This window comes from Tenrec ecaudatus, chromosome 2 (assembly GCF_050624435.1).
Source record: "Tenrec ecaudatus isolate mTenEca1 chromosome 2, mTenEca1.hap1, whole genome shotgun sequence".
Taxonomy (NCBI): domain Eukaryota; kingdom Metazoa; phylum Chordata; class Mammalia; order Afrosoricida; family Tenrecidae; genus Tenrec; species Tenrec ecaudatus.
In genome coordinates, this window is record NC_134531.1 from 52,813,377 (window position 1) to 52,829,680 (window position 16,304).

The window sequence follows — 16,304 nt, forward strand, 5'->3', positions numbered from 1 at the left end:
TGGAGGGGAAAATGAGCTGATGCCAGAGGCTTAAGTGGAGAGCAAATGTTTTGAGAATGATGAGGGCAATGAGTGTACAAATGTGCTTTACATGATTTATGTATGTATGGATTGTGATGAGTTGTATGAGCCCCTAATAAAATTATTAAAAGGAAAATAATGGGGTTTTTTTTCACTGTAACATTTATTTTCCCTTGTAAGACTGTTTCGTGGGGAGATAATTTGAAACTAATGTCACCATAAACTTTCCCAGTGGTTTCAGCATCCATTTCTGATTGTCTTGTCACAAACAGTTATGACTGAATTTCTGTGCCAGATGATTTTAGATTTTTCTTAATTTCATCTATAACTTATCAATTGGAATTCTATTTGGGGGTGGAAATAACTGTATGCCATTCATTTTTTAAGGGACTTCAAAAATTATAGAAAATTGGAATTAAGGGTCAGTGGCATTCTTCCATGAACTTTTTGAAGCCAACTTGTATTTATTTGTTCAGTTTTCTTTTTATGTCATGTTTTATTCTATGGACTTTAGTCTGTTCTTATTGTTTTTGTTGCTCAGATTCTCCCATGCTTTTTAAATGTAGTTACAGCTAACTGTCGATTTTTTTTCTCACCAGAAAACGTTACGAGCCATGCTGGTATATACTCCTTGCCACAGTTTGGCAGAAAGAATCAAACTCCAGAGACTTCTCCGACCCGTTGTAGACACCATTCTAGTCAAGTGTGCAGATGCCAACAGGTAGGACTTACTGCTGAGCTGCTTCCAGCCATCTGGTTTGAGAGGTGTCCAGCGTGGACCCTCACGCTGAATGTGACCTGTATTTAATGAGAGAGTGTCTGAGTATTGTTTTCTAATGTGACATTTCAAATAGTGATTCTTTGAAAAAAACAATCTTAACGAGTAAGAGAGAAGAAACGATGACAAGTAAAAGTCACAAGAGCAAACTTCAGAGACCTGCACGCTGTTCCTCTACTGTGATCGAGCCAGCCCTTCCTGTGTTAAAGTAATATTCTTTATCCGAGGGCCAGTTGATAAGAGTGGTAACTTAGAACATGAGATCACTCAAGCTAGAAATCAGGGAGATAAATCATTGTGTTTATTAGTATACCTTATATTTTCTGGATCTGCACAGAAAGGAAAATAAGCCCTATTCACATTCAAAATTTCCCTAAAACCTGATCAAAAACAGTAACTAACTGAGGGGTGGGGGGATTTGTGACTTTGCTATGCTTTTATTTGCCTACCTGTGGTTCTCTCATTTTCCCCTAACAAAATCTAGGAAACATTTCATTTATAAGCATAATCATTAACAGCCAAAAGGTAGGAACAACCAATAAATGAGTAAACAAAGGGTGGTGTGCACATATAATGGAATAGTGTTCAACCGTAAAGAAACGCTTGATGCACCTACGGATGACCTGAAAGCATGGTCAGTAAAATAAGCGGAAGATTAATGTTGTATAATCCTGCTTATGTGAAATACCTAAAATAAGACAAAAGTAAATTCGTTACAGGATTGGGGGGAAACAAGTGGGCGTTTTTATTGGGTAGAGGGGCAGATCACAAAACATGAAACAAAAATATAGACTCACTGAAAACTCTAAAGGAGCTCTAGTGGCGCTCTGAATTAGACACGGCCAGCGAACTGCAAGGGCAGCAGTTCAAACCCACCAGCTGCTCCTTGGGAGGAAGGTGATGTAACTGCTCCCATAAAGATATAAAGTCTTGGAAACCCTTCACAGGCTCGCTCTGAGTCAGAATCCGCTCGCTGGCAGCGGGTTTGGCTTGCTTTGTGGTTAGGAACCACTATAAGGCCAATCAAAGCAAATACTTGTCGTCACATATTGGGGTGGGGGGAGAAGCACAACCCCAACAAACAGTTGATGGGCATGTGTGTGTCTACATCCCAGCAGTTCTCGGTTGGTGAGAAGAGCCAAACCCCTCAGGGCTGGCCTCTGCCACTGCACCATTCGGACCTCTCCAGCCCCTGCCTCTCTTCCTCCCCACACCCGATTAGACCTGTTAGAGGTATCATTATCACAACACACATGGAAAACTTAGCAGAATGCATAGGAGGAAAAGTCACGCCATTTTTCATTGTTAGAGAATGTACTTTTCTGTGAAACCCTGAAGTAGTTTAGTTGTTTACCTGGTCACTTGAGTAACTGAACAAGTAAGAAATACTCTTAAGAGCTTATGATATTTGGAACTCACTCTGGCTGTATAGAAGAGTGGAAGGGTTTTGAATGGAAAGGTTCTAATATAAGAGATTGTTGGTGAAATTCAGAAAGCAAAATATCTGAATTTGATTCTTTTCTACATGCTATGTATGGAGAGAGGGAGGAAAATAAGCTTTTTTTTTTCATCTGGTTTGATATTTTAATCAATACTTGCTGTCAAAGAATCAGTAAGTTAAACTTTTTCAAATAAGACCTAATGTATTAATATAATGAGTGGCATATTAATGTGATTTTCGTGGTAGGAAAGGAAACTGTCCTGAAAAGATTGAACCTGATCCTATCACAAGGTCATCCCATTCCTACCCTCCAGCTGCTGTGTATTCTGTCCTGGATGCGGAATTAATGTTTTGTTTCCCCTCATTTTCAGCCGCACCAGTCAGCTGTCCATATCAACACTGCTGGAATTATGCAAAGGCCAAGCAGGAGAACTGGCAGTTGGTAGAGAAATACTCAAATCTGGTAATGGCTTTTTACCTAAAATGAATCTAGCATGTTTTAGTGTTTGACCTGCTTATCTTTTAATTGACAGAATTTTTAAATAATTTTATAAGTTGACTCAAATCATTTAATGTTGCAAATGTGAATTATTCTGAGACAGAAACTCAAAATCAATACAGATTATTTTTGCTTAGTCACATCTTAAGTTTAGATTTTAATGTCATTTTTAATGACTTGTACTTCCCTTTTTGCAGGATCCCTTGGTATTGGCGGTGTTGATTATGTCTTAAGTTGTATTCTTGGAAACCAGACTGAGTCAAATAATTGGCAAGACCTCCTGGGCCGCCTTTGTCTTGTAGATAGGCTGTTATTGGAATTTCCTGCTGAATTTTACCCTCATATTGTCAGTACTGATGTTTCACAAGCTGAGCCTGTTGAAATCAGGTAACTTTTCTTCTGAACATTTTATTGCTTGTCTTTACCTACCTCTAACCCCCTTCTTATTTCCATTTTGGTGGTTCTGTATTATTTCCAAATGCTTTACAGTCATTTGAACTTACGTAGTCCTTGACTGTGGTTTCTTTTTTCTTGCAGGTATAAGAAGCTGCTGTCCCTCCTAACCTTTGCTCTGCAGTCCATTGATAATTCTCACTCAATGGTTGGTAAACTCTCCCGAAGGATATTTTTGAGTTCTGCGAGAATGGTTACTGCAGTTCCCCGGGTGTTTTCAAAGCTCTTAGACATGGTGAGCGGTTCCGGCTGCGCGCACTTCGCCAGGATGCGCCGCCGTCTCCTGGCCATTGCCGACGAGGTGGAGATTGCTGAAGCCATCCAGCCCGGCATAGAAGAGACTTCGGAGGGTCGCCATGACTGCTCTTTGCAAGCATCTGTCTCTGCCAGCCTCCCAGAACCCCCAGAGAACGGTCCCCTTGAGCGCACAGTCCACGTAGAGAAAACTGGAAAGGGACTGTGTGCTACCAAGTTGAGCGCCAGTTCCGAGGACATTTCTGAGAGACTGGCCGGCGTGTCAGTGGGACTGCCCAGTTCAGCAACACCCGAGCAACCGAAGCCACTGGTTCAAACGAAAGGCAGGCCCCACAGTCAGTGTTTGAACTCATCTCCCTTGTCTCTCCATTCCCAGCTAATGTTTCCATCCCTGTCCACCCCTTCTTCATCTGCCCCCTCTGTACCAGCTGGCTCTGTACCAGATGGCTCTCCGCATAGACCTCAGGGATTCGCTCCCTGTAAAATACCTTCTGCGTCGCCGCAAACCCGGCGCAAGTTTTCTCTGCAGTTCCAGAGAAACTGCTCCGAAAACAAAGACCCAGACAAACTCTCCCCGATCTTCACTCAGTCAAGACCCGTGCCCTCCAGTGATATACACAGGCCAAAGCCATCCCGCCCCACCCCAGGCAGTACAGCTCAACAGGGAGATGCTTCCAAGAATAGCATGACGCTTGATCTGAGCGTTTCTACTCAGAAATGTGGTGACAGCTTGGGCAGTAGCAGCGGTAGCAATGCTGTTATACCCAGTGATGAGACGGTCTTCACTCCGGTCGAGGAGAAATGCAGACTAGATGTCAATACCGAGCTGAACTCCAGCATGGAGGACCTTCTGGAAGCATCCTTGCCTTCAAATGACACCACGGTAACTTTCAAATCTGAAGTGGCTGTCCTGTCGCCTGAAAAGGCTGAAAATGATGATACGTACAAAGATGATGTAAGTCATAATCAGAAGTGCAAAGAAAAGATGGAGGCTGAAGAAGAAGAAGCTTTAGCAATCGCCATGGCAATGTCAGCATCTCAGGACGCCCTCCCCATAGTTCCTCAACTGCAGATTGAAAATGGAGAGGATGTTATCATCATTCAGCCAGACGTAAGTATAGAGTCTAAACGATTACAGAGTTGTCGTGGACCATGCTAAATCTGATTCAGAAAATGCTACTTTGCACACGAATTCTCGGTTGCAAACAGGCTTTGTTTGCACGGTGAATTACTAATTGTATAAAAGATGCCTGGTGGCATCGTTAGGCATTGGGTCAGGTGTTGGACTGTAACCACAAGATTGGCGATTCAGACCCCCCAGCTGCTGCTGCCCCGTACACAGATAAGGTGGTCTGTTCCCATCAGCTTGTACCATCCGGGAAACTTTAAGGAGCAGCTCTACGCTGTGAGTCGGAATCAAGCTGCGGGCAGTGAGTGTGCTTTGTGTCACTGAGTAGAAATTCTCCTTGGGAATTGTGAAGACATGTTGGATTGTGTAATGGTGATCACATCTGCCTTGGGCATTGGTCACCAACACTGTCTATTCAGAGGACAAGTTTGGCAGTGGTTTGGGAAACTAGACTGAAGTTACTTTTCGCCAGTAAAAATATTGCTTCCTTCTAACATGCAGACACCAGAGACGCTGCCAGGACATACCAAAGCGAAACAGCCGTATAGAGAAGACACGGAGTGGCTAAAAGGCCAGCAGATAGGCCTGGGAGCATTTTCTTCTTGTTACCAGGCTCAAGATGTGGGAACTGGAACTTTAATGGCTGTCAAACAGGTAACCATTTAGGCTGCATATAGGTGAAATGAGGTGAAATGCTTAGAATTATAAAATGAGACATGAGCAAGTAAGACGCTTTCTATATACTGCAATTCTGTAAATGCTAAGAAATCTGAACTTTGACATAAGAATTAACGGTGATCCCACGTCACCTTGAGTTGTCCTGTTATTAAAAGTGAAAGCATGATTATTGTAAGATGGGCCTGTGAAGCGTGGAGTTCTCTTTTTAATTAGAGGTGGGCTTCCATATGGGGATTTCTGTAGTTCTTTTTTATACTGAGCACAAGTATGAGAATGATAAGGCTTCCATTTTCAAATCATGGTTGTTTTTCTATAGTTAGGCTTTTCTTATTTTGTACTCCTCTGCAGACAGTTGGAATATTGGCTCTGTCTCAGGATTTTTGGTCATTTTTCTGGCGTGTCACGGCTTCCTAACCTAGTTCCTAATCAAAAGAGCCTGATAACTTGACTTATGAGGTACCGACCCTTCAGCCATGAGCATAAACACTGTCTGCTAATTCATGTACAGGCTGATTTAGATTTTGTCCAGCTTAGACCTGATAATGAAAATTGTAAGTAGGAACTCAACAAAATTCAAAACATTTCTGTAAACATATATGTTCAAAACAGGTGACCTATGTCAGAAACACATCATCTGAGCAAGAGGAGGTGGTGGAAGCATTGAGAGAAGAGATTAGGATGATGAGTCATCTGAATCACCCCAACATCATCAGGATGTTGGGCGCCACGTGTGAGAAGAGCAATTACAATCTCTTCATCGAATGGATGGCAGGTGTGTCCATGTGATAAATTATAAATAATAGTTTTATGGATTTAATTTTTTGTTTGATACTCAATTTAGAAGAACTGTTTAATTAACACTTATTTTGTTTTTATCAAACACTAGAGGCTTCTAAAGGCACGTGGCCCCAACATGCTAATAAGAACTTTAAGGTGCCATACATATGCTTTGTCCTTCATTTAACTATAAAACCATCTACCTTTCAATCCAAACCCCCCACCCCCAGTGGTTCTTTTAAAGTGACTGTATAGCATTGTTGCATGGGGATAATTACTGTTTCAAGCCCATGCATACACCCAGGAGCCCTGGTGGTACAGCAGTTAAGCAAATGATTGGCAGCTTGAACCCACCTGCCTCTGCTGGGGAAAAATGTAGCAGTGTGCTCCCGAAGATTCCAGCTGTGGAAGCCCTGGCGGCAGCTTGCTCTGTCCATAGTGATAGCTCCTGGTGAGTAAGTCAGCAGAGTCCATGTGTAAGACCTGTACTTCCAGGGGGTTATCAGTAATCAGATTTGTTGCATTTTTTTAATGAGGCAGTATAAAAATAAAATTATTTTAAAATAAAATTATTGAAGTATAAGCCGGAGAAGCATTACAAGTAAACTAGCAGTAAAGCACAGGGCAAAATCATGGTTGGGTTTCTGTTTGTATCCTGGAACCCAGTGAATGAATGATTGGCATGTGGTGAAAAAGTTAAGTCCTTGCTTTACCGTCATGACTTGTGCGTGTTTAGAGAATGCATTTCTGCGAACCCAGCAGCTGCTCACTATGTTACCTGATGCCGGTTCCCATACGGACATGGGGGTGGCCAGGCTCAGTGTTACACCCATTTCAGCTGAGGCTGTTGAGGGTGGGACTTGGATCCCAACAGGAGCCAGCAGGCATCCAGTCACTCCCAGAGCGTACTATCAAGTCGTCTGGCTCCCTCCCCAGGCGCTTGGCTTCGGCTCGGTCACACGCACTGGCACTGTAGACTGCAGTCCTCACGCATGTGTGTACTTTGGTTGAAAAGTCAGGTGAATGACACATTTCAAAAAGAATTCCATATATAATTGATCTTTGGGGTTTTTTTTTAATCACTTTATTGGGGACTCATACAGCTCTTATCACAATCCATACATCCATTGTGTCAAGCACATTTGTACATATGTTACTATCATCATTTTCAAACCATTTCTTTCTACTTGAGCCCGTGGTATCAGCTTCCCCCCCACCCCAACCAACGCCAAACTTCCCTCATTCATGAACCCTGGATAATTTTTCTTTCATGTGTTACCCCGACGGCTGTCTCCCTGCACCCACTTTTCTGTTGTTCGTCCCCCTGGAAAGGGGTTATATGTTGATCAGAATTGATCATTTTTAAGGCTTTCTGGAGTCATAGAGTTCTAGAAAAGCATGTCTCTGAGGATTTTGTGAAAATGTTGCCCAGTTTCTGTGTTTTGGAGATGATATCGAGATGTGTTTGTTTTTAATTTAAAACTAATTCATCTAAATTACTTTTATGTGTGTGTGTGTGATCCAAGTGAGTTTGTTTTGTTGTGTGTGTGGTTTTTTTTTAACTTGGCACTTTTTTTTAAAACATTTTATTAGGGGCTCATACAACTCTTATCACAATCCATGCATATACATACATCAATTGTATAAAGCACATCCCTACATTCTTTTCCCTAATCACTCTCAAAGCATTTGCTCTCCACTTAAGCCCTCTGTATCAGGTCCTCTTTTTTTTTTCCCCTCCCTCCCCGCTCCCCCCTCCCTCATGAGCTCATACAACTCTTATCACAATCCATACATACATTAATTGTGTAAAGCATATTCGTTCATTCATTGCCCTCATCGTTTTCAAACCATTTGCTCACCACTTAAGCCCCTGGCATCAGGTCATCAGTTTTCCCCTCCCTCCCTGCTCCCCCTTCCCTCATGAGCCCGTAATAATTTATAGATTATTATTTTGTCATATCTTGCCCTGTCCGACATCTCCCTTCACCCACTTTTCCACTGTCCATCCCCTAGGGAGGAGGTCACATGTAGATCCTTGTAATCAGTTTTCCCCTTTCCAACCCACCCTCCCTCTATGCTCCCAGTATTGCCACTCACACCACTGGTCCTGAAGGGATCATCCGCCCTGGATTCCCTGTGTTTCCAGAATCTAATTTACTTTTGAAGTAGAATATAGTTCTAACATTTCAAAAGTGAATGCGATCTTCCACGCAATGTAGACCTAACGAGCCAAAATGTGACAAACTCTTACTTGTGGCTTAAGTTTATTTTAATGATGTCTTTTTCTGCTCTGTCCTGTAGGCGGGTCTGTGGCTCATTTGCTGAGTAAATATGGAGCCTTCAAGGAATCGGTGGTTATTAATTACACTGAACAGTTACTTCGTGGCCTTTCGTATCTCCATGAAAACCAGATCATTCACAGAGATGTCAAAGGTAGGGTGTCTTCCCATTGCAACCTATGGCAAGAAGAAAAGGGGTGCGGTGTGGGATCTTTGCTGGCAGTCTCCAGCTGGAGATGAGCGGTGGGACTGGCTCTCCTGGCTAGCTTAAGGACGAGAGGAGAAGGGTCTTGAATCCCCAAGCGACCGGGCCTGCGAGTTGACACAAAGTCATTTTTCAAGCCCGGTTTCTCGATCCTTATGCCTCGTGCCACCAAGAAAGTTCCCACTGCCAGTTTTACTTTGAATAAATTGAGATATCCCTGAAAAATACAGGGAAAACATTTTAATAATCTTACGCAATTTCCACTTTTATCAAGAACGATTTTAGTTTCCTGTCATAAATCTCATTAGCTCAGGTTTGATGTGCTGCATTCAATTAATTTTAGAAAGTTATTCCTTAACCTGGCTATAATTATAAATTGCATATACATAGTTTGAACGGGCCTATGTGAGTACGTTTCCACAGAACTTTATCGTAAAACACAAACGATGACCAAATTCAGACTTGGGAAAGAAATTACATTGGGAATGAATCTTGAAGTTTCGCTTATGCCTTGGTACTTAATGCATTGTTCAGAGTTTCCCTCTGAGATTTTCGGTACTGTTTGTACTGTAAGGACCTTGTTCCTTTAGCAGGAAGGGAGTGGAGTGAAATAGACACTTCCTTTGTCTGGACCTGACAAGCCGCACGCTTCTTTCTTCCACGGTCTCACTTGCTTTGGAGTATTTCCCCGAGTGGGAGTCTGTCAGAATGGTTGTTCACAGGCAACATCATCTGCTGTTTTGTTGACAGGTGCTAACTTGCTAATCGACAGCACAGGTCAGAGGCTTAGAATTGCAGATTTTGGAGCTGCAGCCAGGTTGGCGTCAAAAGGAACTGGTGCCGGAGAGTTTCAGGGACAGTTACTGGGGACAATTGCATTTATGGCACCTGAGGTAAGAGCAGCTTTGACTGTGATAGGACAAAATGTTTTTGGAGTTCTGCATGACAGAATCATACCCTTTTTTTGCATTGCTATCTATTACATGCGTATACGTCAGAAAGCAGCCTGGGGTTAAATGCCGGGCTGCTGAGTACAAGAGCAGTAGTTCATGTCCATCCGCTGGCTCACAGGAGGAGGGTGTAGCTCTCTGCTTCTGGGAAAGATTCACAGCCTTGGGCGCCCGGTGGTGGGACAGATCCACTCTGTCCTGTGGGGTCCCTGTGTTGTTTTTAATTAGAAGGTTATCTTTGTCCAAAGAGAGAGGTGCACACAGAAGCAGCTCCCATCAGCAGGGAATGCCGCTCTGAGCCTCCTGTTCCTACCCAGTGATCGTTGTGGCCACCTTTCCCTTTAGTTCACCAAGAGCAGCTGTGCTGCTTTGCGACTCAGTGACGTGACTGACTCTTCAAAATCGCACAATCCTCCGGGGTCTCTCTGTCACGTAAACAGAGTTGTTGGCAAGCTCAAGCAGCAGCAGGTGGCCCGTGTGATTGCGGAGGCAGGGGCATAGCTGTCTGTCACTCGTGGCCTGAGTTAAACTCCTGGAATCCGTCCTCCCACAGGGCTTTCACCGTCTGCCTTCTTTCAGGTTCTAAGAGGCCAGCAGTATGGACGGAGTTGTGACGTGTGGAGTGTTGGCTGTGCCGTCATCGAAATGGCTTGTGCCAAACCCCCTTGGAATGCCGAGAAACACTCCAATCATCTTGCTCTGATATTTAAGGTACTGGTGAGATAAAGATGCCTCTCCCAGTTTCCCTTTTCACTCTCCACATCGTGAGAAGGTTGTGTTCCTTGAAATCCTATCTGTTGACCTCTCCGGGAATTTATATGGTGCGGTGAACCTTGGTGGCGTGCAGCATAATAGCAATAGCACTTTCGTATCTGTCTTTTTGAACGTCAGAGTTTTCTACTTCACTTTCTATTAAAAACTTAAAATCTGAAGTCCTTCATGTAGATAATACAAACATGGGCTTTTTAAACTCCGAGTTACCCTTTTCTTTATTTCAAGAATCCACGCCCACACCACTTCCAGGAGCTGTCTATTCTACCTTTGAGTCGGACATGTGGCTCCAGCATGGGTGCTGGAGTCGAATCTGCTAGGTTCAAATCCTGCCTCCATCCTTACTGGCCACATGTCTGTACCAAAATGATTATCTGTGCTCTGTGTTCTCACTGGTCAAATAATGGCACTGCTTCATGGATTAGGAGGGGAGTAAACAAAATCGCCCGTGAGCTTCGCTCAGAGTCCCAGATCTGGCCACTGGGTCAGTGCTGGTGCTCTGATGGAGACCCCATGCTCTCCCTCCTGCTGTAGCCTCTTCCATCCGATGTCTGACCGCCGTCCTCAGCCGCCTCTGACCAGACCACTGTCCCTCCAGGCTGCCATGCTCCCGGCCCTGTTTCTGTGTAGTTCCCACTCTGCACCTCCTTGAGCCCACAGCAGCCTCTTCCTGCAGGCTGACTTTGCTCGCAGCCGCCCCGCCCCCCAGCGCGCCCTGTGTGCTGGCCTCGTGGCCCTGGGTCCCTGTGTTCCTTCCAGCTGCCTTTCGCGACTCCTGCACTGCTGCTCCTTGCGCAGTCTTGTACCGAAGTTGCTCAGTAGGTAACTTCTGAATAGAATCCATTTGAAAGTTTGCTGTGCTTTTCAATTGTGGTGAAACCACAAGTGGATAGAAAGCTAGCTTTTTTGAAACACCTACTATTGGTAGTAAATTGTCTTTAAGAGGAAACTCTGGCATCATCTGCCAAAATGTAAAATGTGCTTATTTTAAAAAATCATTTTATTGGGGGCGCGTCTAGCTCTTAGCGCAACCCACCCATCCACCAATTGTGTGTCAGGCACATTTGTACATATGTTGTCATCCTCATTCTGAAAACATTTTCTTTCTACTTGAGTCCTTGGGCTCAGCTCATTTCCCCCTCCTGCATGTGTTACACCAACCACTGTCGCCCTTCACCCCCTTTTCTGTTGCCCGTCCCCCACAGAGGGGGTTAGATGTAGATCATTGGGATTAGTTCCCCTTTGTTCCCCCTCCTTCTTCTTACCTTCCTGATATCGGTACTCTCATTATTGGTCCTGAGGGGGTTATCTGTCCTGGATTCCCCGTGTTTCCAGCTTTTATCTGTACCCATGTACAGGCTCTGGTCCAGCCAGTTTTATAAGGTAGAATTGGAGATCATGATAGTGGGGTGAGGAAGCGTTAAAGAACTAGAGGAAAGTTGTATGTGTCATCGGTGCTGTGCTGTCCCGACTGGCTCGCCTCTTCCTGGTGACCCTTCTGTGAGGGGATGTCCAGTGGTCTACAGATGGGCTTTGGGTCTCCACGCCACCCTCCCTCTCATTCTCATCAACAGGATTTTTTGGTCTGGGTCTTTGAGGTCTGATACCTGATCCCATCAACACCTCATGCTTATTCTTTGATATAGCTGTGCTAATTTTTAGGAATTTCTAGATTTATCAATATGATTTTGCCAAGTTCAAGGATAGCCAAAGACCTGAACTACCTGGTATCCACTGATAGAATAGTGGATAAAAGAGCCCCCAATGGAAGCTATGCAGACGGTAAAGTAGTGTAAAGGCATTAGTACTGGCTTAGCACGTGGATTTTGTGAACATTTATGAAGAAAATCTAATGCAGGCTCCACGTTGTTTCCTGTTTACAACATACTCAGGTTACATTGTTCTCCCTTCCTTCTCGGGGCCACAGCTTGCTCGTGACCTATGCTGCGCACGCCACTGCGGCCCATCGCTGACTGGCACTGTTCTCACATGCAATGTGTCCAGCCTCGGAAGACAAAACTCAGACTTACAAAGACACTAGCAGTAAGAGGCAATGATGATGAAAACTAAACCGCACCAAAGAACAGATGTAATCAGCTTGTATCAGAATTAACTTAGAACCAGGCTGTGTGGGTCGTCTACACACACACACACACACACACACACACACACACACACACACCACACCACACCACACCACACCACACCACCACCCCCGGAGGGTTTCACTTTTTGTTTTGTAGTTTTTCTTTGTGTGTGGCTGTGTAGGAATCAGCTGAGTGTATCTTGGTATAGGATCATGGTGGGGTTTTTTTTTAATATATATTCCTGTTTTCACTATTTTAACCCAAACCTTTTAGAAAATTACTGGGATAAAGGGAATAGAGAACTTACCTTGACATTAGGAAGATGTACAGGTGGGTGGAAATTTAGATTTATTCTTCACTTATTTGCAAAATCAGTTTTCCTAGTGTTTGATGCTAAGAATGAGTATTTATCCAACAAGAAGAAAAATCCCCAGTGCAGCTGTTTCCCTGGTCTGTTAAATTGGCTGGCTCATCGGGCTTTACTCTGAGTAGCACTGTAAACTAGGAAGATAGAAAGCACGCTGTGAAGCTAAGAGAACAAGCCCAGAGCCCAAAAAGCAGAATTCATTTGAGTAAACACTTCCCTGACTGATCATTTTGATGTACTGAGCTGTCTTTATTTGAGACAATAAAGAAAATTGTAGACGCAGCTATGGGCGTGTTTGATAAAAAGGAATCTCTCATACAGTGATGAGTTTTCCCATAGACACTCTGGTTACTGAATATTCTGCTTCTGCTTTAATTCCAAAAAAGGGAAAGGGGGGAGAGAAATGAAAAGATAATGAAATTTTTCCATGAACTCTTTAAAGCCCTTTGACAGAGGTAAAAGCTATGAAATACACGCATGTGTACTTCAAAATACCGAGAGTCCCAACTGTGGAAAACTTACAGCCCTCTCTTCTCTGTCTCTTACAGATTGCTAGTGCAACTACTGCTCCATCGATCCCTTCACATCTGTCCCCTGGCTTGCGAGACGTGGCTCTTCGTTGTTTAGAACTTCAACCTCAGGACAGACCTCCATCGAGAGAGCTGCTGAAGCATCCAGTCTTCCGAACTACGTGGTAGCCAATCGTCCAAATAAACTGTAACGGAGACAGGATGCTCAACCGGAGAATGAAAACTGTTGTGGGGGACCACAGTGATAATCGGATGGCCTTCGTACCGCTGAACAGCTACGAGCGAGGCCAGTGGGGAGCCCTTACCTAAGTATGTGATTGACAAATCATGATCTGTACCTAAGCTCAGTATGCAAAGTCCACAACCTGTGCAGAAACTGTAAACCGTGCCTTTCCGAGAACTGGCCCTAGGAGAGCAGTGACGTTTGCATGACTAAGTAACAGAAGCATCACTTTTTCTTCTTTGGGAGCACTTTTTCAGCAATATTAGTGGCTGAGGGGCTCAGGATCTGTATTACTGTTTCAGTTACTGTCCAATTTCATATCAGGAGCAGGGGGTTCTGCAATTTTTTTGTCACTGGTTAAAAAATTGATATCTGCCTCTTTTAGGTCAGAGTATGTCATGTGTAGCAGTAAAGACATGTGTTTTTAAAAGTTGATCACTTTTTTATGACCCGCCATTGACCTTTTTTATTTTTTAAAAATGTCTCTGCAGTTGTGGTTCATTGTGCATCTTACTGTTGGCCCATTCATTTTGTTTTTAGAAATTATGGCTCTGTATTTTCATCACACCGTCATTTTTGTTTAACATTCAGGGAAAGGTGATCTTTTCAAACCAGAAAAAAAATAATAGAACTACCTTGGAATTAGAGGTTCATTAAATATCTTGCTGTTGCAAGAGCTATTTTTACAGATGATTTAATTTTGTTTTGTTTTTTAAATTGGAACACAATTAAATACTACCTTCATTGAGTCAGCCACTGCCCTTACTGGGCAGGTTAAATGTAAATGCAGTGAAAGCAGCTCTTTTCTGTGATGCAGCTTGCAATCAAGATTCAGCTAGATTTATTTGAGCTTTTGAGATGTGTTCGTTGCTTTGTCAAACTGTAGGACATGTCCCACTCTCAGGCGACAGGTGTAGGTCTTACTCTGTAACAGTTCACTCTTACTCTTCACCATCACTGCTGATGGCACCGTGTAACCTGCTGTTTTCCTTCCGCCAAGCATTGCCTCTGCAGTACACCTGGCTGATCGATAAGATGAAATTAACAAAATCATTCACCTACCAAGGAGGGAATAGTGTTTTTAATCAAAAAAATTCTTTTGAGCTTAGACAAGTTGTTCAGAAAAATAAATGAATTTAAATTTCATTTTACACACTACTTCCTTGGATTTGCACAATTATCTAATGGTTTTAGTCTAGAGTTGACTTCAGATGCATGGAATCCTGAAGGAAAATGGCAGCTCTTTTTATTCTTTGCGCGCACGCGCGTGTGTATGTGTGTGTCTTTTAAATCAAGTACTGATTAAGTATTTAATACAACTTTTAAGATGTTAAGTTTTAACTCTTCAGAAGCCAGTTGAATTGTTGCAGAGTGAAATAGAATTGGTTATTCTCAAAGACTCAGGATAAACTACATAAGCTATACAGAGTGCATTTAAAATGTACAACAAATTGGAAATAAAATAAGTTAACAAGATAAGTTTACAGGGATATAGTGCTATCATATTTTAATGGCAGGCCTTTTTTTGTTTTGTTTCATTTTTCTTATGTGAATGTAGTGAAATTTTACATTCCTTTGTTTTGAAAGATTGGCAATATTTGAAGAGTTAAAAAAGAAAAATAGTACCGAAATGTGAAGTTTGGTAGCTCTTACGGTATTGTACTTGAGAACACATTGTCCTTCTCTTCTGTGGTTTCCTCTTTTTTTTTGACTACTTAGAATTTTCACAGTTCTAATAAGATTGTTTCCAACTCTCATGTGCAAGCTTTAAAGGATGCACTCTTGCCATTTTGTGTACTGGAAGATCATTTGTCAGCATAGTGCTGTGTCTGACAGAAACGTAACTGTATAAACTGAGGAACCTCAGCTCATCAGTGTTACTCTCGGTCACCGTGCCCACCACATTTCAAACTCAAACTGCCTCTGGATGCCACAGTCCATTGGGTTTGAGTTTGCAGTTCCCTCAGCTTGCTGGTAATTGTGGTGTTTTGTTTTGTTTTTTGTTGGTCTTTTTTTTAATGCAAATGTGATGTAATATTCTTATTTTCTTTGGATCAAAGCTGGACTGAAAATTGTATTGTGTAATTATTTTTTTGTGTTCTTAATGTTATTTGGTACTCAAGTTGTAAATAACGTCTACTGCTGTTTATTCCAATTTCTACTACCTCAGGTGTCCTATAGATTTTTCTTCTACCAAAGTTCACTTTCACAATGAAATTATATTTCCTGTGTGACTATGATTCCTAAGACTTCCAGGGCTTAAGGGCTAACTTCTATTAGCACCTTACTGTGTAAGCAAATGTGTAAAAAAAAAAAAAATCTCTGGGTTAAGAAAATTTGGCTTAAATGTATCCTTTGTTATTTTAAATATATCAAGATATTTTAATTAAAATTTTTACCCCAATTGAACCAATTTTATAGTATTTGTACCTATTTTGGTGTTTTGTCTTTATAGTAAATAAAAGTTTTTGAACAAAGGTGATTTGTTATCTTACTTATTTTGAAAGCATTTCAAACTTGCATCTTGGTTGTCATCATTCATGATTCCTGTTCAATCCAGAACTGTTCCCCAGTCCTTCCTTGACCTTCTTAGCCCTAATATTTTTTAAGATTACAGGTAATATTTTCAGAGACAGTCCTCTGTGTGAGTGAGTGTAAGTCAGTGTGTCTGCTGCTGCTTCATGTTTCAATCCAATAGCTGCATCTTGGGCAAGAATAACACTATTATTTGCAAACACCAGAATTCAGATGCATTGATTCTTCTGTCCAACTTTCATATGCATATGAGGCAACTGAAGATATCATGGCTTGGGGGTGCATAAGCAAATGTGAAGAAAGCTGATGGTGCCCGGCTATCA

The 16,304-nt window shown here is 42.5% G+C and overlaps 1 protein-coding gene across 1 annotated transcript in view; it reads left to right on the forward strand.

Annotated features, from left to right (window-relative positions):
* Window positions 1-15,870, forward strand: part of MAP3K1 (mitogen-activated protein kinase kinase kinase 1) — an 82,275-nt gene extending 66,405 nt beyond the window's left edge. The window contains exons 11-20 of the mRNA XM_075541048.1: window positions 621-742; window positions 2,612-2,703; window positions 2,937-3,126; window positions 3,277-4,558; window positions 5,078-5,230; window positions 5,864-6,026; window positions 8,336-8,467; window positions 9,269-9,411; window positions 10,048-10,179; window positions 13,242-15,870. Coding sequence (XP_075397163.1) covers window positions 621-742; window positions 2,612-2,703; window positions 2,937-3,126; window positions 3,277-4,558; window positions 5,078-5,230; window positions 5,864-6,026; window positions 8,336-8,467; window positions 9,269-9,411; window positions 10,048-10,179; window positions 13,242-13,391 — 2,559 coding nt within the window. The 3' untranslated portion in view covers window positions 13,392-15,870. The remainder of the gene's footprint in view (window positions 1-620; window positions 743-2,611; window positions 2,704-2,936; window positions 3,127-3,276; window positions 4,559-5,077; window positions 5,231-5,863; window positions 6,027-8,335; window positions 8,468-9,268; window positions 9,412-10,047; window positions 10,180-13,241) is intronic.
* Window positions 15,871-16,304: the final 434 nt, after the last annotated feature.